Source organism: Eublepharis macularius, chromosome 4 (assembly GCF_028583425.1).
Source record: "Eublepharis macularius isolate TG4126 chromosome 4, MPM_Emac_v1.0, whole genome shotgun sequence".
Lineage (NCBI taxonomy): Eukaryota > Metazoa > Chordata > Lepidosauria > Squamata > Eublepharidae > Eublepharis > Eublepharis macularius.
This window is the reverse complement of record NC_072793.1, coordinates 1,724,254-1,752,012: the sequence shown is the minus strand read 5'-3', so window position 1 is coordinate 1,752,012 and position 27,759 is coordinate 1,724,254. Positions and strand designations below refer to the sequence as shown.

Below are 27,759 nucleotides of genomic sequence, written 5' to 3'. Positions count from 1 at the left end.
AAAACACTCTACACCCGACAATAGCCCTGCGGAGAAGATTAGCACATCAAGCACCAATCCATATGCAAAAGAACCTCCTCAGGATACAGTGGAGCCTCCCGCCATTAGCATTCCACACCCTGGGAAACTCTTACAGGATGACTCAGCTCAACCCCACCCCTCCTGAGTAGATATAAATGACCTGCCAACACCTTTTCCACACTGTGACACTGAGAGATCTCTGTCTTTTGGTGCTACACCTCTGAAGATGCCAGCCACAGCTGCTGGCGAAACGTCAGGAACTACAATGCCAAGACCACGGCAATACAGCCCGGAAAACCCGCAACAACCACCACAAATAAGAATTGAAAAGGGGGGGACGACGAGACAGAAGAGTGAGTCCTCAAGGAGCCCAATAAGCTTAGCCCCGGGGCCTGACTGCAATCCTGAGACAGGGTTGGGGCAGAGCCTTATCCCAACACCACAAATAAGAACGGAAAGGAAAAATGACCCCAAAGGGAGGGGCCTCAAGGAGCCCAATAAGTTTGCACCCTGAGCCTTACTGCAGCTCTGAGACTGGGTTGGGGAAGAGCCCTAGGCTAGCCCACCACCCCACAAGCAAATACAAATTGAAAGAAAAAATATTAAACAGAAGAAGAGTGAGCCCTCAGCTGAGGAAACCCAATAAGCTTGTTCCCACCCAGAGCCTGGCTGCAACACAAGCCCCAAGCCTCCCTCTGGCGCAATCCGAAAAAACCTCCTGCAACAAGAGGTTCCTCTGAGTCGGTCACCAACTAGAAAGTGAAACCATGGCTCAGCGTAGGGTGTTATACTGCTTGATCTCATAGAGACTAATGTGAGCTCTCTGGTTGGCAGCCAGAGCTGCCTATCAAGATTTTCAGGGCTAAGATTGGTGTGTTCCAAAGGCAACACAAAGTTTGCAGGCATCTCTCCAATGCTGACTAGGGAATTGATAGCTCAGCACCAGGATGTCTGGTTTCACAGACCAACAGACCAACAGGCCAGCCAAAGGTTGTCGCGTCCATGAAAAAACACACATCCCATGACCTGCCTGTTTGTGAACGCCGAACTGGGCCAGTTTGTGTAAAATTTTGGTCCATTTTTCAGTCCATGCCCACCTCTACTCAGGATGTAAAGGGTTAGATTACAAACTTTCTCTAATTTCTGGCACAAATGACATCCGTTGGTTACTATAGCAGTTCGTTTGTTGACTGAAACATCCGCCTTGTTGTCCTCACTGCCCTTGAGAAAGCTGATGTTGTTGTGAAACAAGCCAAGCTAGCAGTTTGTTGGGCAGGCAAGCTGGAACTGTGTGTTCCCCGCTGATACACATGAGCTGAACTACATAAAGATTACGCCATTGGGCTCATTAGTGAATGAATAAATTCGAACTTCTCATGTCATGAGAGAATGACGGAACAGTGCAATAATCTATTGCTGTTGCATTTGATACGGACTGCACCTTTATGTAGTGTCGGATGAACTACAGTTGTAATGAATGCATTGTTATTCTTGAATTAATTGATAACTCTGATCTTTGTTATATGCTGGCACATTGTATTGACAATTCTAGTATGAGTGATAACATTGTATTGATGGTACAAGAAGTGGTGATTTAGTTTATATGATATTTATTGAAGCACTGAGCACGTTATACGTTTGAAAATACACTGGAAAATACATTGAAAAATACTTTGCTATAGAGAGCTTCTGTTGATATCCTGATTGAGTTTGCTGTCTGAGGGGAGCCTCTCTGTTGAGTATCTCCCCTATGCTGCCTAGGGAATTGATAGTTTGGCGCCAGGATGTCTGGTTTCACAGACCAACAGACCAACAGGCCAACCAAAGGTAGTCACGTCCATGAAAAAACGCGCGTCCCACGACCTGCCTGTTCGTGAACGTGGAACTGGGCCGGTTCGTATAAAGTTTTGGTCCATTTTTCAGTCCATGCTCACTTCTACTCAGGATGCAAAGGGTTAGATTACAAACTTTCTCTAATTTCACTTGCATCCAGATGTTTTTACACAGGGAAAACATTTTAAAAAATTGACACCTCTGCCAGAAATACGAAATGGTACAGCCCTTCCAGCTGCTTCAGAATTCTAGAACCTTACTATGCTGCATGTTACAGGACTTGCAACACTGGGAAACGGACCGTTGGACACTTACCGTGAAGGGTCCTTCTCCTCTGAGGAAAGGAGGACATCTTGGGTGATTCCCACCATCCAATCAGGGAGGCAGGAACTAACTTTCTTCCTCTTCCTGTCTAGCCTGTGGGACCACCCTCTCTTCAGTTCAGGTGACTCCACAAAGCAGTAACATTGAATTTATCATTCAGCAACTGTCAATACTGAGAGGAAAAAACACCTGTTGCATTAACATGTACTGTAAATAAAGCATAACCCGGAGGAGGTAGAAGAATGAGGCAGCAGGGTAGAGGACGAAGACCTAGGGGGGGCAAGATGTCCTCCTTTCCTCAGAGGAGAAGGACCCTTCATGGTAAGTGTCGAAAGTTCCCTTCTCCCTCTGAGGCGGAGGACATCTTGGGTACTCCCAAAGCAGTTTCCAGTTTCTGGGTGGGATGTGGTCTTCGTCCACGATCATGTGCTGCAGTACTTTTCTACTACAGTCAGTGTCATATAGATTTTGTTTGTATCATCTTAATAAGGTCAAGACTGACAACCTTGTTGCTGCCTTGCAGACTTCTTCTACAGAAGTGTTCCTATGTAATGCTGCACTGGTAGTAGCACTCCTCAAAGAGTGAGCTGGCATTCCACAAGCAACCTCTACGAAGAGAGTTTTTAGGATAGTGTATGTTTTGCTATTGGCACCTACCGCTGCTGAAAACATTTTCTTCCCCAAATTGAGGGGAGGTATATTTAAGAACAGTAAGACTGACTTTCTGATTTGCACTGTTCGGAACAGATAGGCCTTGAGCCTCCTCCTGACATCTAGATGTGTCAGAGCCTCTCCCTAGAAATATGGTAGCCTTATCTCTTGCAAACTATGCAGTTTGGAATACGCTTTTGGAAGACAGTCCGAGGCATCACCTTACCATTGGGAAAGATACAGAGTTCAGGTCTGACTAAATCTTCTGGCAGATGCGAACATAGTAAGGAAGTTAGCCTTCATTCTCAGCCTTCTCAGGGGAACATCCTTGACCGGTTCAAATGGATGCTTGGTCAGGGCTGTGTAAAATGTCTACTGAGTGAGGGCTTCCCAGTAAAAGTTGTAAATTCTGAGCATAAACTGTTTTCTGGATGCTAGGAGAGTGTTGGCCACCTCTCAGGAATATCCCCATCTTAGGAAGGTGTTCCTTTCTATTTCCACACGGTTAAGCAGAGTAAGTCTAAATGAGAGAGCCAAATTGGTCCCTGCTGTAACTTGACCAGAGAGATCAGTAGGATGAGAGGTGGAAATATCACCATCTGTTTGAAGGTGGAAAGGCATATTCTGTTACTGGTAAGGGTAGTAATACACAGAGGAGGCCTAATGGCCACTGCAATGTCAGGGCATCTGCTTGTGGGTAGAACAAACCTTGTCATGTACCCCAGTAGTTGATGGCTGTGTTGGGACGCACACAGGTCCATGAGGTGTTGCGAAGTGCAATGTTATCCATTGGATGAGATGTTTCTTAAGGGACTATACCCCTGTTGTCCCCTCAGCCAGTCTGCCTGGGCACTGGATATGCCTTTGATGTGTACAGTTCTGATTGAAGCTAGGTGACCATCCTCCCAGGTAAGTATCCTTGCTGCCACCTTGTGTCGCCCCGAGGTCTTGATTCCCCCCTGCTTGTTTATATATGTTTTGTCTGCAACCTTGTCCATACAGAGCTCTGAACTGGAACAGGGACAGACAAATTGCTCACCTTTCTAAGTCATTGATAGGAAGACATGCCTAACCTGATTCTTACATCTGTAAATATTTGTTGTTCTCGAGGGGTCATGAATCTTTCGCTTTGCACTGGGTTGGTGACCTTGGCTCAGATGGGTTTTGATCTGAAGTGGTCCCTGAATGGGAAGATCTGTCTTCTCCGTGATCTGTTGTTAATGAGCTCTAAGAAAGGTCTGAGGTGGTCTTGCCTATAGATGACTCCAAGGGTATTGCATTGTAGGTGGCCATCAGTTTCAGTAGTGTTGTGAGAAGTGATTTTGCACTCTGATGACAGTCTCAGTCAGCTGCTTGGTCTTCCTGACCTTTTCTTTGGTGAGGGATAGAAAAAGCCCTTTTGGTGACTGTGATCTAACCCAGGTGTTCAAGCTTGTAGGAACTGAATGGTGAATTGAGTGTTGTGGTGAGATTTTCTCTTGATCTTGAACTGATCAGGAGATCGTCTGGGTGCAAGTGAATATGAATACCCCCCCCCCCGTCTCTGAAACGTGTGATGGGGTTGATCATGAATTTTGTGAATACTCTTGGTGTGGTGGACAGGCCAAAACAGGATGGCTCAGAACTGCCGGTTTTGTTTTTGTTTTTAACATAAAATCTTAGGTATTGTTGATGGACTGTCAGAATTGGTACATGGAGGTATGTTTCTGTGAGATCTGTAGATGTCATGTGTTCTTCTGATTGATTGGTCACTGCGACTGAGCGCAGAGTCTCCATTCAGAAGTGATGAAATTTGATAAACTTTTTCAAAAAACTTGAGGTCTAATAACGCCCTCCAGTCCCTATTATTTTTAGGGATTGTGAAGAAGATTGAGTAGACCCCTTTCTGGTGGGCAGCTTTCAAATTGTATGGAACAGCCATGTGAGACTATGTGTAAGGCCTGCCTGCTTGTCAACCCAGGCTTGATGGTAAAGAGTAGTTGGCCTATCACGGGACAGCTAGCAAGTCCTGTCTTAGAGATCTGGGTATTAAGGTTGGATCTCTTTCCAGGTGTGGAGAACTGTCTGTTTGATCTTGGGACAAGGTAAGCATTATCCCCAAAATACAGGTAGAGAGCTGGGACTGAGAGGACTGGTTTATCCAAGGCCATGTGGCAAGTTCATGGCAGCAGTGAGATTGGAAACTGCAGAGTATTGCATCACTGTTCAGTTACTTAATCACTATACTACAAGTGGGGTCTTGAAAGTCCCCCCCCCCTATTAAAGGGCTGTCTAGATTAACCCCAGGATGGCCATTTGGAATCTTGTCTGGACCTTAGTAGTGTGTGTTGTGAATAAAAGGCTGAGGGCCAATGGATCGCCTCTCAGATTGTTTGAGTGTTTTTGGCAACACATTCTTCTGTCCTAGGTCTCAATCTAGATCTTTCCCAGGGCATCCCCAAATAGCTTGTCTCTCTGAAAGAGGTAAGCCAGGATGATTTTTTTAGAGTGTGAATCTGCTGGCCATGCTCTTAGTCAAGAGTGCCGGTTTGTTACTGCTGTCAAGACCATAATTCTGGAAGAAAAAGGTAAATGTATCCAGGATGACGTCTGTCTTGAAGGTATTGGCCCTTACATTTCTGTTTGCCCCTTCAATGGGGCAGCTATTGTTGTATGGGAGGAGTTGGATCAGTTTCCAGATCCATACTCCGAGTCCTGACACTCTTGAGGCAATTGAGGCAACAGCTGTAGCCTTAATAGCCATGGTCACAGCCTCATGAGCTCTTGTTAGCATGGCCTCTCTCCTCTTGTCTAAGTGGTCTCTGACTGATCCTTACCCATCTTCTGACCAGAGCCCAGATGACTGAAGTGTAGCCACTGAAGTTTCAATCGCAGGTACCTGCAAGTTGCAACAACTCATAGCAAAGAAAGGTAGTGAGTACAGTTTGTTTTGTTTTGGGACCAAGTCTGGGGATTATTCATTGGCTTATGGTTTAGACCACTCAGCCTTGAACCTTCTCCCCAAATATTCTGGAAATGGGAGGACCTTTTCTGAGAAACCTTCACTAGGAAGAGACTCTTGTTTCCCTGGACTGGATTTGGTATTCCCAGTCTAAGGCTCCTACTCCCCCAAGGGTAATTTCTACATCTCTAAGGCTGAGAATGCCATAGGTAGTAAATACTGGTAGACCTCAGATTCAGACAGCTGGGCTGACTGTTCTGGTAGGGATATTTCCTCCTCTTCCACATCTGAAGGAATTAATCCTTCTCCTTGTCGTTACCGACTCTATCTGAGGGCGATCCCCCTGCTCCATGGAGATCCCTGACTGATAAACATAAGCCTGACTGCCTTATTCTGACTCAGACCATCGGTCAGTGTTATCTCCTCAGACTGGCAGCAGGTCACCAGGGTCTCAGGAAGAGTTTTTCCCCCTTATCTACCTATTCGTTTAAACTGGAGTTAATGGGGAACAAACCTGGATCCTTTGCATACAAAGCAGAAGCTCTTCCACAGAGCTACAGCCTTACTCATGGAGGGAGAATGAGGTAGACACCACACCATTATTTCCTCCCTCCTGGCTGGTCTTAAGAGTTAAAAGGTTCAAAGACACCGGCAAATTCGTGCCCTTTACACATTACCCATCTGACAGGGAAAGGCAGGGCTAGATCCTGTTGTAAAAGCAGGGCTAAATCCAAAAGGAAAGGCCTGCTGTAAAATCTCCAGCCAGGAGATTGGCATGGGCACATTCACATGGCACCAGGGCTGAGGAGATTCCTGGCATCTTTATAGTGCCAAGGTGCTTCAGACTGGCAAAGTGACAGGATTTCCTCCCTCATAGTCAGTCTAATTGCTGACAGGAATTCTGGAGGTATAACACGCTCGGGGGAACACTTACGTGGCCCTCCTGGGCTTGTCGGCTGGAGCTCTGGGTGTCTGGATTATGTTTCAGCCGTGTCTCTCCTGCCAGGAGATTGGCAAGCGCGTCTTGAGATTAGGCGGGAAGTCACTCATCGCGTTGTTTCCCGCCCAAATTGAGCTCCGCCAGGTGGCGCTGTTCTCAGCTGGCTGACTGAGGCACGCTGTTTTTTTTTTTTGTAAAATTTTTATTGGGTTAGAACATTAATATTTTTACATTACATTGCATTCAATTATCCCCTAATTTTTCGTTTCTAACCCCCTCCCTTTCCCCCCCTTTTGTTGACTTCCAACAGCTTTCCCACCCTCTGTCCCTTTTCCCTTACTTCTATTAATTTCCTCTATCTAAAACAAATATATATTCTCCATTATATTAAGCAGTACATCTTTACCTCTTTTACTTACTATACATCCAAACTATACTTCTTTAGATAAACAATTTATCCCATTTTCCAGTTTTGAATATTTCTGTATATCATAAACCATAAAAATTTCCCACATTTAAATCAAACAATTTGATTTGTTCTCTCTATATTAATCATTTCTTCTTTTTATAGTATTTCTATATAACTCATCACATAGTCAATCATTTTAACTCTTCTATACATTCAGTTTGGTGCATATAAGTCTTATCAAGTAAAAAAAAATATTGTTAATTACTCAATCCTCATGTTTAAACCGTTAATTATTCTCTATCAATATTCTATCAATTAACCTTTACATATCTATATATATCTCAATCAATTAATTAATCTAACTGCTTATAAATTCACATTTCTCTTCCTCCCCCGGTAAAGTCACCCCTCTCTTTTATACTTTTATTGTACTTCAGTAGTTCTCAAACTGCCACAGTTTTCCTCCCACCTCCCACTTCTTCTCCAGATATTGTTTCAGCTTCTCCCAGTCTGTGTTAAACTGCCCTGAGTCCAGATCTCTCAGTTTTCTTGTCATCTTGTCCATTTCAGCCATATACAGCAATTTGTAGATCCAATCTTCAATAGTTGGCACTTCTTGTACTTTCCATTTCTGCGCATACAAAAGTCTAGCTGCTGCAGTCATATAAAATATCAACGTCCTATGGTGGGCTGGGATTCCCTCCATTCCCAAGTTTAGCAGCAGGAGTTCTGGGTTCTTATTTATTTGAAACTGTAAAATTTCACTCATTTCTCTTATTATTTCCCCCCAGAACTGCCTAGCTACCTCACACGACCACCACATATGATAGAGGGAGCCCTCATGCTTTCTACATTTCCAGCATTTATTAGAAATGTTCAAGTTTCCTAGCGCAATCTTCTTTGGTGTCATGTACCAACGATAAATCATTTTGAAAATGTTCTCTTTAATATTAATACATGTCGTTGTCTTCATTGTAGTTTTCCACAAGTATTCCCATGCCTCCATTGTTATTTCTTTATTAAAATTTATAGCCCATTTCACCATTTGTGTTTTAACTGTCTCATCCTCAGTATACCATTTCAACAGTACTTGGTATACCTTGGATATTCTTTTCTTGTCCTCTTTAAAAAGGGTCTGCTCTAGTTCCGAATTCTCTGTTCGTATACCTCCCTTTACAGAGTCCGAGTTATACAAATCTCTGATCTGTCTATACTGGAACCAATCGTAGTTCGGTGATAGTTCCTCTTGCGTCTTTATTCTAAGTTTAGACACTTCAGTTTTAGTTATTTCTTTGTACGTTAAACATTGTTGTTCATTATCAACAGCTCTCGGATCTATCACCTCGTATGGAACCACCCACAAAGGGGTTCCTTCTTGTAGGTAAATTCTGTACTTCTTCCAGATTGTATATAAACTTCTCCTTACAAAATGATGCAGGAACATCGAGTTGACCTTTACTTTGTCATGCCATAGGTATTAATATCTTTGACTTCTTTTTGTTAATGAAGAAACCTGCCAAGTCACCAAACTCCTTGATCTTGTCTATCACTTTTGGCATGTTCTCCAATGGATCTTCTACAATTAACATTATGTCATCTGCAAATGCTCTAACCTTGTATGAATAGTCCTTTATTTTTATTCCTCGTATTTCCTCGTCTTGTCGTATTTGTATCATCAGAATCTCCAATACTAAAATGAACAACAATGGAGATAACGGGCAACCTTGTCTTGTTCCTTTACTAATCGTCAATTTCTTGGTCAGTTCATCATTCACTACAATTGCTGCAGTCTGGTCTCTATAAATTTCTTTAATTGCTCTGATGAATCTTTCTCCCAATTGTAGCTTTTCCATAGTGGCAAACAAAAAATCCCAGTTTAAATTGTCAAACGCTTTTTCAGCGTCTACAAAGAAGAAACCAACCTCTTTGTCACAACGCTTGTCATAATATTCAATAGCATTGATCACTGTCCTTAAATTGTCTCTTATTTGTCTGTCTGGCAAAAAGCCTGCTTGTTCCTCCTCTATGACTTCCGAGAGCCACCCCTTCAGTCTCTCCGCCAATATCTTCGTAAAAATTTTATAATCATTGTTAAGTAGTGATATAGGTCTGTAATTTTTCACGTTAGTCAGATCTTGGCCCTCTTTTGGGATCAATGATATATTCGCTTCGCTCCAAGTGTCTGGAATTCTTTGATCCCTAAAAACTCCGTTCATCACCTCTTTTAGGAATGGTGCCAGTTCGTTGGCCATTGTCTTATAAAATTTAGCCGTAAATCCATCTGGCCCTGGCGCCTTTCCTAGATTTGCGGATTGTATTGCCTTACTTATTTCCTCATCAGTTACTTCACTATTCAACTTATTTCTCCAAGCTTCCGAGATCTCTGGAAATTTGGTTTTCTCCAAATATGATGCTATTGATTCTTTGGTTACTTCTTTTTTATTATACAGCTTAGCATAAAATTTATAAAAGGCTCTACTAATGGTAGTCTGCTCCAGGTACGTTTTATTTTCTTCACAGATTTTATTTATTATTTTCTTTTCCCTTTTCTTCTTCAATTGCCATGCCAAATATTTCCCAGGTTTATTAGCACCCTCAAAAGCTTTTTGATTCAGTCTTTTAAGGTTCCACTCCAATTCTTTATTACTCATTGCTGTTAACTGTTCTTGAAGAATTTTAATTTCCTGATGTATTTTCTTTTTCCCTGGTCTCTTTTTTAACTGTATTTCTTTGGCCTTTATTTTCTCCTCAATCTCTTGTCTTTTCTCCTCTTTCTTTTTCCTTGCTCTGCCATTTAAGTCCATTAGTATGCCCCTTACAACCGCCTTGTACGCGTCCCAAACTTTACTGGTTGGTACTTCTTTATTCACGTTATATTGTATAAAAAACTTTGTCTCTCTTCTCAATATTTCCATATTTTCACTTTCCTGTAGCAAGTCCTCATTTATTCTCCAGGCTTTCCTTTTTCTCCTTTTTCCAAATTTCCACATAATTGGATTGTGATCTGAGCCTACCATCGGCATTATTTCTACCTCCTTAGTCCATAACGCTAAATCCTTTGAGGCCCAGATCATATCAATTCTTGATAATGTAAGATGCCTTGCAGAATAAAAAGTAAACTGTTTGGTTTTAGGATATTCTCTCCTCCATACATCTTCGAGAGTCTCTTGTTGAATCAACTCAAAAAAAAGCTTTGGCAATAGTCCTCTTTTCTTTTGTGCTGTTGTAGTCTTTTTATCTAGTTCCAAATCTGTCACTCCATTAAAATCTCCAGCAAGAATTATCTGGTCATATACAAGATCGTCTAAATGCTTCCTTAAATCCTCAAAGAAGCTTTCCTTTGCACCGTTAGGTGCATAAAGTCCGACTACCAACACTCTCTTTAAGTTCCAGTTACATTCCACCGCTACAAATCTAGCTTCCACATCTCTCATAACAAATTTTGGCTGCAGCTCCTCTTTTATATACAACACCACTCCTCTTTTTTTCTTGTTAGAGGCCGCTACAAATTCTTTGCCCAATTTTCCAGATTTTAAATATTTTACATCCTGTTTTCTAATATGGGTCTCCTGCAAACAAACAATATCACATTTTTGTTTTAGTAGCCAATGAAAAATATTTTTCCTCTTATTCGGTGAGTTTAGTCCATTTACATTCCAAGATAATACATTACACTCCATATTCATGGTTTTGTTGGTAAGTCTTTTTCATTGTCCTTGATAAATCTCTCCATCTCCCGCTCAGATCTGATGCGTTTTTTTGCCCCTCCAAACTCAAAGGACACTCCTTCCGGTAACTCCCATCTGTATCTGATATTCATGTCCTTCAAAGTTTGAATTAGCACTCTATATTTTTTCCTGTCCAGTAACACTGATCTGGGCAGTTCCTTCATTATGATAATCGTCTTGCCATCAATCTCCAATGGATCTTGAAATTGTTTTGTCACAATCCTCTCTTTCATGTTTCTAGTTGTAAACTGCACAATCACATCCCTTGGTAGTTTCCTCTGGGTTGCAATTCTCGAGTTCACACGGTACGCCACATCTAGGATAGCCACAATTTCCTCCTCCTCCTTCCCCAGGTAATCAGCCAACACCTCAGTCATCTGTTCTTGCGCTGACTTCCCTTCCACTTCTGGCAGACCACGAAAACGAAGCTGCTTCTCCATGTGTTTAGTTTCTGCAACTGACATCCTCCCCTTCACCAGTCTCATCTCTGTTTGTTGCGTTTCTATTAAATTCTCCATCGCGTCTTCTACTGTTTTAACTCTCTGCTGCGTTCCTTGTAATTCACTACTAATCGTTTCCACGCCTTTTTTCACTTCTGACAGCTCCGACTTTACTGTCTGTGTAACTTCTTTGACCTCTTTAAAAGGCTCCAATTTCGTGTCCTTAAGTTCTTTCATCATGTCTATAAGCTTTTTGTCCAAATTTTCTATTGCCGATTGCCACTCTTTTTTCGACATCGTGGGGCTTGCTTTAGCTCGCTCCCACGAATCTGCTCTCTTCCTTAGCTCCGTGGCGTATGTTTAAACGTTTTCCTTTTTTTCAAATGTCCCAATCTTTGCCAAAATTAATTTTTTGTATCCAAAATGTCGGGCGTCTTTTCTCTATGATTTCTCTATGTTATTGTAATCCAAGATGGCCTACTTCCTCTTCCGCTGAAGCCGCGACCCTTCCCTTTTCAAAAATGGCGATTCCCTACTTCCTGTCCGTCGGCAAGGGCCGCTTCCCTCCAGCCACTCTATTGTTGTTACGCACTTCCTGTCTCCCGTCTTCCCACAGCAGGTCTCGCGATGGTGTCTTTTTCCCACAGCTCCAAAACCACAGGTATTCAAAACAATAGTCCGATTTTTGCAATAACTTCTTTAAATTTAGTCTCTTTTAAAATACAACTCCTGCCGAGTCTTCACCTCCTTTTCACTAGTCTGTTGCAGTTTAAAAATCTACTTTCTTTCCTCTCTGTTTTTATCAATCCGTCCCGTTTCAAGAGATAGCGATCTTTACCTTCTCTTCAACTTTCTCGGGTTGTAATCGCTGTTTCGATCTTAAATTCTCCTCTCGACTTCCCTCCCCGATCGAAGCTTGGGTATGTAGGTCTTATGCCAGCCGAATTGGCCCCAGAACTGCCGCAGAGATTATAGCCGACCCGTCATAAGGTGGGACCTCAAGGATTGGGGGGGAGACTCCTTGAGTAGAGCCCCCCTCACCCGAGATCTAGCTCACCCTAGGGTCTTGAGCGTTCTTTGCCTGCTCCCCGCCTGAGAGCAGTCAGCCGCGGGTTATTTTCACCCCTCCGGCTGGTTAAAACGGCAGTCCGGTCAGCTCCGCAAATGGAGCTGCGTTAGACCTCCATGAATCCCAAACCGGAAGCCACTCTGAGGCACGCTGTTTTAACAAGCTCCCTCTGTGGAAGATGGGCCTGTTGAGAGGCCTGCATCTCTTCCGAGGCCATTTCCTTGCCGGGGAACCCATACAGCCTCAGAGGCATGCTGGTGCCGGCTGGGTCTGTTCCCGCCGCCAGTTGGATGGCTCCGTGGGAACAGCCCATATTCTCCTCCATGAAGCTTTCCTCAGAGTCCGATGACTCTCTAGAGACCATATCGTCCTTTTCTTTTCTTTCTTTGGCAAGAGGAGTAAAAGAAGAGGAAATAGGAGGAGAGTAAGGTAATGAAGTAAGTAAGGAGTAAGGTAAAGAATGGTTTGAGGAAGAAGAAAGATAAATAAGAGATAGAGAGAGAAAAGGCAGCAGAGCTAGTCTGCTGCAGAACTGCCCTCCCTGGAGGCAGGAACAGAACTGAAGAGAGAGGGTGTCCCACACGCCAGACAGGAAGAGGAAGAAAGTTAGTTCCTGCCTCCCTGATTGGACGGTGGGAATCACCCACGATGTCCTCCGCCTCAGAGGGAGAAAGGCCTTGTTCTAGTATTCCCAATCTCAAGGTAGTGGCTGGAGATCTACCCAAATTAGAACTGATCTCTAAGTGACAGAAATCCATTCTCCTGGAGAAAATGGCTGCTGTGGAAGGTGGTCTCTGTGGCATTATATCTAGCTGAAGTCCCTCCTCTCCTCTAACCTCACCCTCCACAGACTCCACCCTCCACCCTTTGCATCTCCAGGAATTTCCCAAGGCAAAGCTGGCAACCCTACCTAGTTCAGACAGCAGTGGGGCATTAGGTTGTTTTTTCGTTTGTTTACAAATGGCACTTCCAGTAGTACCATAAGCAACAGAAGACAACAGAAGGTTGCAGTAGGGGGGATTAGGGGGCAGCAAGAGAGTTAGAAGTGAATTTGTAGACAAAGCAAGATTTGGTGTTGTATTAGTGATGGCAATTAAGGATGGAGGATACCCAGATTCAAGGCCACACAGACGCACTCAGCCATAAAGCTCACGGGGTGACCTTGGATTCAGCCTCACAAAGGATACATTAAAATGAAGAAGGGGTGCTGTTTCAAGAGAGAAAGTTAGAGATGTTTAAGACCAGAGACTTTTGAGAAATGTAGTCAAAGTAGCAAAAGTCTTATGTGGGGGAGGGGGCATTTTGGGATTGTTATTATGTGTTATTATCACAGTCCACCAGGTGTATGGGCTGGAATTTTTGGTCTGTCACCAACTCGGATTTTACATGGTGTGGTTGTTTGCAACTGTCCAGTTGTTATCCTGTCTATGCTGATATCACATAGATTTTCGTTAGTCCTTTAGGAATTGTGCCTAGCACTCCTATCACCACTGGAATTACTGTTGTATGCTTCTCTCAGAGATGCTGAAGTTCAGATCTTAGATCTTAATATTTTGTTATCTTTTCAATCTCTTTTTCTTCCATTGGACTGTCACCTGATGATTAGTTTGACTTTCTGACTGTCAATCACAGCCTTATCCAGACAGAGTAATGTTCTAACTTCTAATCTATTTGGATTTTGAAATCCTGCAGGATCCTGACTTCCTCATTTTCAACATCTTTCTCAGGCTTATATTCCCACTGATATTTTGCAGCCAGTAGTTCGCACTTTTTGCATAAATTCCAATCCAGCTTTGCAGTTACTTTGAAATTTGGGAAATAAAAAGTTTTTATGATTGAGTTCAGAATTTTGGCTGAAGGTGCTGTTTAGCATCCAAGGGCAGAGAATGCCTCACGGACTCTTGCCCTTGCTGCTGGCCCAGCGTCTCGAATCTCTCTGAAAAACTTTGTTTCCCCCATCAGCCTTCTGCCGGGGTGCCAGAATGATTGGCCTTCCTCCCCCTGACGCAGGCTTCGCGGAGGCTGTCTGGCCCCCTCTTGGCTGGGATGCAGATGGCTGGGGTGCCCGTACCCCAGGCGAGAGCTTCTGGCAGGGTGCCATCAAGCTAGGTGCCAGCATTGGGTCTATGGCCAGAGGGTGGGTATACATCACCCTCGCTGCCTCTTGTCCACCCCTCTGTCTTGCCTGTCCCCTGCCTACTTCCCCCTCCATATGCAGCATCCTTCTTCCCATCCTCCTCCTCTCCTTCTCCCTCTCCCTCTCCCTCTCCCTCTCCCTCTCCCTCTCCCTCTCCTCTCTCTCTCTCTCTCTCTCTCTCTCTCTCTCTCCACTCTGTCACTGTCTACCTACAACCACTCCTACACAACCCACCCTGCCCTGTGGGTGGACTTTCCTTATATCCCTTCACCCATTCCTGGCTCCACCTGCCAGCCACACCCCAGCACCCTAGCCACAGCCCTGGCTGTCTCAGGCAGCCACTCCTGTGGTTGCTTTGCTGGCTCCCTTGGGCAGCCACACCTGTGCCTCCTTTGCTGGCTGCTGGGCTTTCTCTGCGAATTGCTTCAGGCAGCCCTACCTGTGGTTGCTTTGCACTCAGCCTACCTGGTTCTGGCTGATTCCTTCTAGCCTGCCTGCAGGTTGGGATGTGCCTTTGCAAACAGCAAAAAGGAGGGTGGTTCATTCTCCCAGAGAAGGAGCCCCAGAAATCCCAAGTTGTCACTCTCGCCAGCAATGCCCTCCTTCCCCACATGCAGAAATCATCTGGCTGGCTTAAGAGATGCCAGCAGCTCAGTCTGTCACAGAATGAAAGTCCGCAGTGGAGTACCACCTGCCCCACCAAACATACATGGGCTGCACTTCAACTCCCTCCCCACTGCCTGAAGCTGCATTAAGGGGCGGTGGGGAGGATGTCAGGCTATGGATGACAGGCCATGGCAGATAGATCCCTGTACCATTGCAACAAGAAATCCAGGATCTTGGTTAAATGGCTTTATTCAGAAATCAGATCATTTCCACAGATATGTCCACAGAATTACTCAGAATTACTATGGGCAATAAGAAAGAAGAGCTTGAGCTTCTATTGCAAACAGAGGGCTACGATATAGTAGGAATTACTGAGACTTGGTGGGATGATTCCCATGATTGGAATGTGTTAGTGGATGGGTATGAGTTATTCAAGAAAAACCGGAAGGGTAGAAGAGGAGGTGGAGTGGTGTTGTATGTGAGGAGAGGGCTTGATTGTCAAGAAGTTATGGAGAATGGGGCGGACAGCCCGGTGGAAAGCATATGGGTAGAAATAAGGGGAGGAAGGACAAAGGGTATTATTGTTGGAGTCTGCTACAGACCACCTGACCAGCGAGAAGAAACGGATGCTGCCCTCTTTGAACAGATTGGTAGAGTATCCAGACATCATAACCTTGTAATTATGGGTGACTTCAACTTCCCTGATGTGTGTTGGGAGACAGGCTCAACAAAGCGTCATGAATCATGCAATTTCCTGACCTGCCTGGCTGATAACTTCCTTTTTCAAAAGGTGGAGGAAGCTACAAGGGGCTCGGCCGTACTAGACTTGATATTAACCAACAGGGAAGAATTGGTAGATGAGATGAAGGTGGTGGGGACCTTAGGGGGAAGTGACCATGTCCTCCTTGAATTCCAGTTGCTGTGGGGAGCCAAGGAAGTTTGTAGCCAGACTCGTAGGTTAGATTTTCGTAGGGCCAACTTCGATGAACTCAGAGGCTTGATGAGAGTCATTCCGTGGGGGAGTGTGCTGGAAGGGAAAGGAGCGAGTGAAGGGTGGGCTCTTCTCAAACACGAGCTTTTGCAAGCTCAAGCCCTCACTATCCCAGCAAGACGGAAACATGGTAAGGGCTCCAAGAAACCGATGTGGATGTACAGAGAGCTCCAGAATAAGCTAGGAGAGAAAAAGGAAATGTTCAGGAAATGGAGAGAAGAACAGACCTCTAAAGAGGAGTATATGAGGGTTACTAGGCACTGCAGATCAGCCATCAGAGAGGCCAAAGCTCAGTCCGAGCTGGGTCTGGCCAGGAGGGCTCGCTACAATAAGAAAAACTTCTACAGATATGTCCAGAGGAGTTAGCCGTGTTAGTCTGTAGTAGCAAAATCAAAAAGAGTCCAGTAGCACCTTTAAGACTAACCAATTTTATTTTATTGTAGCATAAGCTTTTGAGAATCAAGTTCTCTTCATCAGATGCCTGATCCGAACTGGTCAAATACAGAAGAGGAGGGGAGGGGAAAGAACGGGACATATATCACAAGAAGACAGGATGCAATTAGTGTGATTGCCTTCACACTAATTGCATCCTGTCTTCTTGTGATATATGTCCCGTTCTTTCCCCTCCCCTCCTCTTCTGTATTTGACCAGTTCGGATCAGGCATCTGATGAAGAGAACTTGATTCTCGAAAGCTTATGCTACAATAAAATAAAATTGGTTAGTCTTAAAGGTGCTACTGGACTCTTTTTGATTTTGCTACAGATATGTGAGAAGCAAACGCAAGGTAAAAGAGGCAATTGGACCGCTGTTGGGAGTAGATGGAGAAACTCTGATGCAGGACAGAGAAAAAGCAGACAGGCTTAATGACTTTTTTGCCTCTTTCTCCCTGAAGAACTTGAGCCCATCTAGAGATAGTAGAAAATGTGGCAGGACACCTGAGTGGCTAATTGACATTGACAGAGGTTGTGGAGAGGCATCTGGCTGCACTGGATGAATAAAAATCCCCTGGGCCGGATGGGGTGCACCCAAGAGTGCTGAAAGAACTTTCTAGAGAACTTGCAGAACCCCTGTCCATCATCTTCAAGGCCTCCTGGAGGACTGGGGATGTGCCACAAGATTGGAGAAGAGCAAATGTTATCCCAAACTTTAAGAAAGGGAAGAAGGATGACCCGGGAAACTACAGGCCGGTCAGTCTGACTTCTGTTGTTGGGAAGATATTAGAACAGATTTTAAAGGGATCAATCTGTAAGCATCTGAAGGACTGCTCAGTGATCTGGGGAAGTCAGCATGGTTTTGTTCCTAACAGATCTTGCCGGACCAACCTGGTTTCCTTCTTTGATCGAGTGACCAGCTTACTGGATCGGGGGAACTCTGTTGAAGTGATTTATCTGGATTTCAGTAAAGCTTTTGATAAGGTCCACCATGACATTCTGATGGGCAAACTGGAAGACTGTGGAGTGGACTATAGGACAGTTCGGTGGATAGGGAACTGGTTGGAGGACCGCACTCAAAGAGTGGTGGTCAACGGCGTTTCATCAGATTGGAGGGAGGTGTCCAGTGGGGTGCTGCAAGGCTCAGTTTTGGGCCTGGTACTTTTCAATATTTTTATCAATGATCTGGATGAAGGAGTGGAAGGGCTGCTCATTAAATTTGCTGATGATATCAAATTGGGAGGAGTAGCAAACACCCAAGAAGATAGAATTAAAATTCAACAAGACCTGAATACTCTGGAGAAGTGGGCAGCTGTGAATAGGATGCAATTCAACAAAGACAAGTGCACAGTATTACATCTGGGCCACAAAAATGGGAAGCACAAATACTGGATGGGGGATACACTTCTGGGCAGTAGTATATGCGAAAGGGATCTTGGGGTAAGAGTGGACTGTAAACTAAATATGAGCAGTCAGTGTGATGCGGTGGCAAAAAAGGCTAATTCAATCTTGGGTTGTATCAAAGGGGCCATAGCGTCGAAATCGCAGGAGGTCATAGCCCCTCTCTATACTGCCTTGGTCAGGCCACACCTGGAGTATTGTGTGCAGTTCTGGAGGCCTCACTTCAAAAAGGATGTGGCCAAAATCGAGAGGGTGCAGAGGAGAGCGACGAGGATGATCAGGGGTCCGGAGACTAAGCCCTACGATGAAAGGCTAAGGGCCTTGGGAATGTTTAGTTTGGAGAAAAGGAGGTTGAGGGGGGACATGATTGCTCTCTTTAAATATTTGAAAGGCTGTCATTTGGAGGAGGGCAAGGAGCTGTTCCAGTTGGCAGCAGAGGGTAGGATCCGAAGCAATGGGCTTAAATTACATGCAGAAAGGTATCGGCTGGATATTAGGAAAAACTTTTTCACGGTCAGAGTAGTTCAAAAGTGGAATCAGCTGCCTAGGGAGGTGGTGAGCTCCCCCTCACTGGCAGTTTTCAAGAAGAGGCTGGATGAATCCTTGTCAGAGATGCTTTAGGCTAATCCTGCACTGGGCAGGGGGTTGGACTAGATGGTCTGTATGGCCCCTTTCAGCTCTATGATTCTATGATTCTATGATTCTAAGTAAGGTAAGCATCTAAGCAGTAAGAACAGGATTGACAGGAATAGTAACCTGCACCCCACCAAGCCTCGCTTGCAGCGGCTGGCGTTCAGGAGAGTTCAGGTGAGGAGGGCAGCTGGCACAAATCAGCAAGCCAGGTTAGCAGCCACCCTAGCTTCTTCTTACCTGTCAGTGCTCCCTTGCTTCTTCCCAAGCAGGGACTCTGGAGTCAGATAACCTGCAAGGGGACTAGGATGGTTATTGTTAGTTAGTCAGGCATTCTGGACTTTGCCTTCCTTCCCTTGAGCAAGTGCAAAGTGTTCCCAATTTCCGCTGAGTCCCCCCAGTGTATTCCTGACCCACCGCCATGAGTACCCACTCTCCCGCCTCGTGTACAAAGTCTCCACGGCAGGGAGCTGACCAGCAGAGCCTCCAGTCGCTGCCCACTCACCTGTGTTCATAAGCATCACAGCCGGAGGTTTTGTAGGGTGCGTGGGCAGGTGATTGGGTGCAGGGAGGGGGGCTTGCCCACCCCAGAAGTGCAAGTGGATTGGTCCCCATGGTAGTCACCATCCTTTACCCTGTTTCGGCTGTGTGAGTGAGACTGAGCACCGGGAGAGGGGCCCGAGTTTTCCTGTTCAATGGGCACTTAAGGGCTATGCCTCCTTTATTCGTGGTATAACTTACTGCCACTGTGGGGGGCATTCCCAGGCCAGGAGCAGCTTTGAAAGCCAACTAACTCGTGGCTTGCCCCCCACCCCCACCCCCTCCAGCACTGGTGTAGGAACTTGCACCTCACTTACTCCTCTGCCGAACTGCCAAGCATGCCTGCCAGCGGCAACCCATCTATGGCAGTGCACCTTGGGTGGCCACCATCGGAGGGGGGGGGGTTATGTCCACATAAGTGCCATTTACACCCGCACAAGCCTCAGTTCACTCCCTGTGTGCTTTTTTTTCTTGTTTAAAGAAATTTTTTGGGTAAGTTAACATACATACACATTCCATATTACATAACATAATTACCTTCCCCTTCCAATCCTTTTAATGTGAAGAGCAGCACTTGGAGGAAATCATGTGGGCGGGGCCAAAACCCACGTGACCTCTTTTTAGACCTACCGGAACGCTGTTCCTGTGCGTTCTGGTTCCAAATGAGCCCTGATGCATTCACATTCCAGGAAATCAATTTGTACTCCATAATGTTATTTTTTAGGGGTTCCAGGAAAGTCTTTTTCATTATCAAGCAGGAACACTGTCATTTCATGACTTGTCTTGATGCTGACTCTTGCAGATTGGAATTGGAAGCTTAGACCTTCAGGTATTTCCCACCTATACCTAATATTCTTCTCCCTCAGTTTTTCAGTCAGTTCTCTGTATTTCTTTCGCTCTTGAAGTATCTTCCTGGGTAGTTCTTTCATGATTCTAATTTTGCTTCCTTCCATTACCAAAGGGTTTATATAATGCTTTCTCAAAATTTCTTCTTTCATTCTTCTAGTTGTCAAATGTACAATTATATCTCTCAGTAAATTTTTCTGTTCTGCATAGCTGGAGTTCACTCTGTATACCAAATCCAAGTTTGCTTCTATTTCTTCTGGTTGCTTATTTTAAAACTCTGTCAGTATAGTAATCATTTGCTCTTGTACATTCCGCGTTATATTCTCAGGCACTCCCCTAAATCGCAGCTGATTCTCCGTCACTTTACACTCCATGACTGCCACACGCTCTTGGAGACTTTGATTTTCCTCCTTTAAGCTACTAGTCTTTTGCTCCACCTCTTGCATTGTTTGCGTTGTTGTTTGCATTTCCTTCTTCATATCATCTATATTCTTAGCTCATTCACCTCTGCCTTTATTAACTGTTTCATACTTTTGGTCAAATTTTCTTCCAATTTTCGAATAGATTGGCATATTTCATTATTGCTGTCCAGCACTTTTTTCTCCAGCACATCCATCACATTCTGCCAATCTTGTTTCTCCCTTTCTGCTTTCTTTGCCATACTTGGGCTGACCTTCGTGCCTCCCCACGTCTCAGCTCTTTTTCTAAGCTCCGTCTTTAAAGCTAGTTATATTCCCTTCTTTAAGCCAATCACTCTATGTTCACCTAATTTAGTCGCTTACCTTACTCTTTGTTTTCTTTTTTGTATTTCTTATTTTAAAAGTTCTTAAATTTGACCTCACCAAAATGTCGGGTGCAGTTTCTCTATGGTAAGTTCCTTTGTTCACTTCCCTTCTTAAAATGGAGTCTAATCACTTCCTCTTCTCCTTTAGTCTCTGCCGTCTCGCGATCTTTCCCCTCTTTCTCTTCCGTGTTCTTTCATGTTCTCAGCACTTCCTTAGCAACATCTGGTGTTGATTTCCCTCTAGGAAAAAATATAGTCCTCTGTGCCTTTCACAGTCTCGCGATACTTGCTCCGTTTCCTCTCTCGTACTCCTCCCCTTTCTCACCGTCGCTATCTAGACCAAAACCGCAGGTATGCATAAACAATTCTAATTTTTCTTCTTTTATAGTTTAAAGTTCCACCAAATCCTCCTAAATTTGCCTTGCTTGCCTTCTCCCGCTTTTCTGCAACCAGCTCGATAAATTAGTTTCGCTTTTTAATGGCTTTTTCTTCAATTTTTTTAGTCCAAAAAATAGATAGCAATCTTTACCTTCTTTTGCTCCGTTTGGGTTGTTTGTGCTGCTTCTTAAGTTTAAAGTTGATCAAATTCAGTTACAGAAGCCTGTATTCTGACAGCCTTATGTCAAAATTGACTCAAAAGAGCTCTGCAAAGATTGTAGCTCACCCATCTCAGAGGGGACCTCAAGGCACTGGGAGAAATCCTTTATTCAGAACCCCCCCCGGTGCCGAGATCACTCACTCTCAGGGTCTTGAAGCATCCCGGCCCCTCTCCTGCCTGGCGAGGGGTGGCAGCAGGTAATCAGTGTACCTGGCCTGCCCAAACAGTCACTCTTGATTGCCCAACTCTCTGGGCAACATCAGGTCGCCATCAGTCCATACCGGAAGTCTCCACTCCCTGTGTGCTTTCAACCCTCCCGTTAGGATTGCACAGTTAATAGACCAACCTAATATATATATATATATATATATATATAAAGTTCATCCAATCGTGCCAGAAGAACATATTAAGAAGACCAATATTAACAAAGAGACAATGAATAACTTCTGTGGCCTGATTATATAAATCTCAGTGATGATAAAAAACCAGAATATATTACCTTCACCATCACCACTATAATACTTCTGAATAAGATATCTATAACATATAGTTCATCATAAGTAAAAACCTTAAACATTTTGTTTTCATTGTTTGCTCGGCCTAATAAAGTTAACTTTATTTTAGTATTTATCATACGTTCCAAATTTTATAAATTACCCATCATATATTTAAGAAGTTTCATCCAATCATACTAAGAAAAAGAGACCCAGAGAAAAAAAGAATAATATTGGAAAAAATAGACAAAATTCCATAACTTAATCATATAAGTTAATAATAAGTTTAAGTTGCAGAATGTATAAACCTCATAATAAATCTCCCCCTCGGTCTCCATTTGTATTCCTTTTCTTCATATCTTCTTCTAATTTCTGTATCTTAAATTGATTCCAGTAATGAGTCATCTTCCAGAAAGTCATATGATCATTGGATCATCTCATTAGAGCAGCCTCCATTCATTCAGTCTGCCTTATGAGATTTACGTTGCTTGTAGACCTGGGCACAGAATCTTGCTACTTGACGTGTTGTCTGGTGATTCTGATCAGACAAAAGATAATCAAGTTTGATTTTATTTGAACTTCCAGGGAATCTTTCTACTAATGGACTGATGGTTTCCGCTCTAATTTTACTGTGACTTGGGCAGTTAAGGAAGATGTGCTCCATTGAGTCAATTTCTCTTAGGGGTCAGGAGCAAAGCCTAAGAGAATAAGGGACAGCTTTAAACTTTCCTTCCAGAACGGCAGAGGGTAGAGTTGAACTTCTAGCTAAAGTAAATGCCCTTCTGGAGATACTGGATTCAATAACCAGTCGATACAAGTTGATGGAGCAATGCTGGTTATCAACTGGTTATTGACTGGCTGGAATGACTATATACTGTGAGACCACAATGACATCATGCCCGTGAGGAAGCGTTCTTCGCAAAATGGGAATTGACAAATGGCTGGCGTAGACCCGTAGGCTACTTTGCAAGGAGGATTTGCAATTCACTTGATTTGGAGGATGGTCTACACATATGAAAATATTAATTTTGTATACCAGTTGGTCTGTCTGTAACAGAAGGATATGTATTACTGTACTACTGATGCGGTGTAATTGTATCATGATCTATAATTCATTGTCTATTTATTGTATTTGCATTTTCAGGGTTAAGGACTAAGCTAATTAGTGTGGCCCATAGTCATAGGTATTTTAAGGCAGTGAATAAATTCTTTTTTATATAAAATTTATTTTTATAAATATAAGCAGAACAGAAAAAAGAAAATAAAAACAATAGCACAATTATAATTACATCAAAAGAAAAAGAGTAAACATAATATAACAAACAATATAAATAATTCAGGGTTTTTATATCCAGCACATATCAATCCTTGAATGTGTTTGGTGTCTGTCAGAAAGAAAATATAGTCTCCAATACTCAGATTTTTGATTCTACAAACATCTCCCAATTGGAATATTTCCATATATTTAAGCACATTTTGGGGAAGATGGGGCAAAATGAAGAGAGGGGGGAGACTTCTGAGGTAAATGCTCTCTGGATTTATGGCTGTCAAAATCTCACACACTCTCTGGTCCTTTCTTTTATTTGTGTAAACCGCCTCAGTCGCCCACAATGTAAAAGAGACACAAGCTAAAAGATTTTGTAGGATCAAAAATCTTTTAGATATTTAACCCACTGAGGCCATCATACACTATTTAAGATATTACTTCAAAAAATAGTTTCTTGCTAGGAGGAGAGCACATTGTGGGGAAGTTTGCCTTCTTTGTTTTTTTCCCACTTATCTTTTTCTTAGATCCATTACCCCATTCATGTCTCTGAAGATTATTATCTTCTTGAAAATTGAAAATGAATTGGAAAACATTTTCATAAAAACTTTCTCTTGTATTGTTTGGTGCATATATTGTTGCTAGTGTGTAAATCTTGCCTTCCGGGAGCCTGATTTTCAAAATCATATATCTTCTATCTGAGTCTCTTAATTCTTCTGTAACATTTATTTGTAAATTGTTTATATAAACTGCAATACCTTTTAAAAATTATAAATTCTTAATAAACACACTAATATATAAAAGCAAAAAACAAGAACAAAGCCCCAAAGAATCATAGAAATTATTATATGATATAACAGAAAGGGGGGACAATCCTGTGCTTCATCGGCCATTGTAACTGAGTCTCTCATGTGAGATCTGAGGGGGCTTGAGCCCCTCAGCCCCCATGTAGTTCACTGGCCGCCTGGGGGGGGCTCAGCCCCCCTGGCCAAATCCAGGGGGGCTCGAGCCCCTCAGCCCCCCCCCCCATAGTTTACACCTATGACTGGAGGGAATAGATGAAATCTGAGCATAACAGATTCTTCTCACTTCATTAAATAAAACATAAGATGTATTAAATTCACACGGACCTTCTCTGTTTTCAGATGGCCTTTTTAATCCACCAGAAGAGCTGTCTTTTTCTGAGAACATCTTAATTTTGTAATAGCCATCCTGGGCTTATATTTAGGTATTTCATCCAGATATAGTTTCAGACTAAAATCATGTTTTAAAGAACTTAGATCATGTGATATGTGAAAAGACTTAACAGCTATGCTATCATCCTGGCTTCCTTAGTAGCAAATAGAAGTGCAGTGGGAGAAAGTGTGCTGTTATTTTCCTGGAATGTCAAGTCCTTCCAATGGAATATTGGCCCATGAGCATCCAACATAAACCAACACTACATGCTCCATTTGAAAACAGCCAGCTTGTTGGTGGCTCTGAATATATTCACATACACTGTGCCAACAAAGCAGATCCAGCTTGCCTGACTTTTGGATGAATCTATCAATACACACACATGCGGAAAGCGTGCTTTTATTTACAGAGCTGTGGTGGGTTACTGCCTGTATTCTTTCAAATTAAAAGAAGTATGAAAACTAGCAACTAATTGTGGACTATAAGTCATCGTGATTGCCCTAAAGCCGACCAAAAATTTCTCTCTGTTCTGTCTAAGAATTTGTGGTCAGAGAGAGGCTTTTCTGGGATGTTGTTAACATTGAAGCAGTAGTTAGTATCTTATAAGGAACTGCAACAAACTCTGCCCTAAGAACTTTGCTGATTGGCATGGAACCAAACATAGTGAAATGGATCTGACCCAGCCACCAGTGCTGCACACATGGTAGCAGAGGTGATGGGTATATCTAAATCTTTGGATTGGTCCCCCTACAGGATTATGGTAGCTGTGAAATTAGATCCATGCCCATTGCTTTCAGTGGGTTTAGACTGGAGTAACTCTGCTTAGGATTGCGATGCTAATCTTGTATGGAGAAGTTGAGGATAACTATAACTTGAATAATGAACAGTTCTTTGACATAGGGTTTCTCCTCAAAATCGTTAAAGGATGCAATTATTTGACTATTGCTGAAAAGTTCTCAATGCCAATGGTTGATACAGTGAGCTAACTTAAGGTGATAAAGTAGTTTTTGGCAGAGCAACTCTGTGTTTTCCTGGATGAAACATGTGGCTTGATTAATTTTGATATGACTTCAGGCCTGGTTTCTGCTCCCCCTAGTAGATTATATGTATATGTATATGTATATGTATATGGATAGTGTTACCAGAATTGGTCTCCTTGTGAGTAAAAGAATGTGTGTGGGGAATTAGCAGCAAGGAAGACAGCTATGCGAGAGGATGGTAACCGCAGGGATCTATCACCAATTTTTACACGGTCCCTTCCGTTGTAACAAACGAGGCTGGTGCTTAAAGTCAAACAACAACTTTTATTAAAGAACAAGACCATGCACATACACACACAGAATTACAGGGTAAAATGGTTACACACAAACACATAGCGTCCTAGGAAGCTTAGCCAGAAGTTAGGAATAGAGAGAGGGAATGAGTTTATCTACCTATCCGAAGAGCAGTCCAGTCCGCAGGAGAAGAGAATAGTTTCAAACGCCAGCATTCTCAGCCAGGAGAGCAAGAGGCTTAGGCAAACCTCAAGGGAACAGCACTTTGGATCCGGTTAGCATGTACGGAGAGAGAAAGACTTAGGGAAGCAACCCTAAGGGAGCAGCCAGGAAGCGTGCACAATTTGAATGAGGCCAGGGTCCTACCTTTATAGGTAAAACATGCCCTGAGGTGAAAGAACCCACCTAGCCATTAGAACAAAGACTCCAAGGGTCAGTTTCTGGGACCAACAAAAGGTTTGATTACTTTGATTGGTAGCTGCTGGGATGTGTGAAAGTAAATGCAAAATCCATTCTAGTGCTGCACAAAGGGATAGTTTGTTAATGAAGTCCACAGGAGCTAAGTTGATGAATTTAGTTGGGGGAATGTACCTTCCCAAGAACACTGTAAATACTTATGAATGTCATTTGATTAGCTCCTCAATCAACGACAGGAGCTCTCATCACAGAAGGAGGGAAAGAAATGTGTTAAGTGGGGATGACTCTGTGAGACCTTTGTTGCGCTGGATTCCTTAGGGGCTGGGGGGACTGCAAATCCATTCACCTCTAATCACTCCGTATTCCTATGCAGCATTCCATTCATGCCTGGATCTCCCGGGCGGGATTCAGCAACTGTTAGCTGGAGGCCCTCTGGCTGCAATACAAGCTGCCATTTTAAATCCAGAGGCCTGGTGCCATTTAATATCACTGGCAGCCGTGTTAAAATGGCTATTAAGGATGGTGGAGGCCAGGCCAACTGCTTACAATAGAGCCAATGCCTCACCTCTGATTTTGTTAGATCTTGATATTTTAAATCATGTTGTCTTTCTGCATTGCCTGGAATACCAGGGCACTGTTGGAACAGTCCTTAAACAGTTTTGCTGTTTCCTCTCTGATAAAAATGCACCGAGTGATAAGGAGAGATGTAGAATCAGTCCTCCAAGAGATGACATGTGGGTTACCCCAGGGTTCTGACCTCTCCCCGATACTGTTTAAGATCTAAGTGTGGCCACTTAGTAAAATTATCCAGAGCTTGAAGGTTAGCTGTCATGTATGCAGATGACCTATATCTATATCATCTATATCTATGGTTGCCCGGTGTCCAGTATTCACCCGCAGAACCCAGAATTTAAAGGACTGTCTGGGGAAAATGTTCCCCAAATACGGGACACGTGACCCCTTGCCCCTGGCAACTCCTTCTCCCAGACTGGGTCTCCAGCCTCCTACAGCTGTGTGTTTTTACATCTTTGTCTTTAAATTCTAATGATAAAGCAGGAAGCCTGGTTTCAAATAGTGAAACTGAGTGGAGGTTGAAGGAGTTAGCCTCCCCCACTTGTCCCTGCATGGGTCTGAGACAAATTGAAGCTGCACGAGCCTGCAGGTTACGGACAGAATGAGAGATCTTCATCTTTTCTGTTTAAGCACTGAGTGCCGCCGAGTAGTAGTTTTGAAGCTAAACTGAGAATTCAGGCAAGGTCTTCCGTGCTCTCAGCACACACTCACTACTATACCAACTGTTGTAATGAAAATAAAGAAGAGCAGGATATTATGCACCCTAATCCTTATAGTTAGAGCTACCTGAATAAATGTATAAAGGAGTAGTATAGTAACAACAGTAGCAACTTGCAGTGGAAATGGCTCTTCACAATATTCATCTCAAGGACAAACTTAAAAACAGACATATTGGCCAATTATCCCTGCAGCCAAGAAAGATCAGGAGCAAAGAAGCCTTAATGTGACTCTCTTTCCTCCGCTACGTTTCATTCTGTTTATTTCTTTTGTTCAACAGACTGGAAAGACTATGATGGCAGGGAGCCTAGGCACAGGGGACAGATTGAAGCTCTGGAACGTTTACTGCAGCAGGTTAAAGCCTCTCATCAGAGTTACAGTTGCCGAGGTAAGGATAAAGTATCCATGTGGTAAGGCACCGGGTGAAGCCTCTGTGGCGCCGGTAATTTTAGCAGCTTTCTATCTGGGTCATACCTTCCCATTCATCAGGGAAAGCAAGATATTAATATTAGCCCATCTGGAA

The 27,759-nt window shown here is 43.5% G+C and overlaps 1 protein-coding gene across 1 annotated transcript in view; it reads left to right on the top strand.

Moving 5' to 3' along the window:
• Window positions 1-27,759, top strand: part of ANKFN1 (ankyrin repeat and fibronectin type III domain containing 1) — a 221,764-nt gene that overhangs the window by 77,530 nt on the left and 116,475 nt on the right. Inside the window, exon 7 of the mRNA XM_054978644.1 lies at window positions 27,517-27,624. Within this exon, the coding sequence (XP_054834619.1) occupies window positions 27,517-27,624 (108 nt within the window). The remainder of the gene's footprint in view (window positions 1-27,516; window positions 27,625-27,759) is intronic.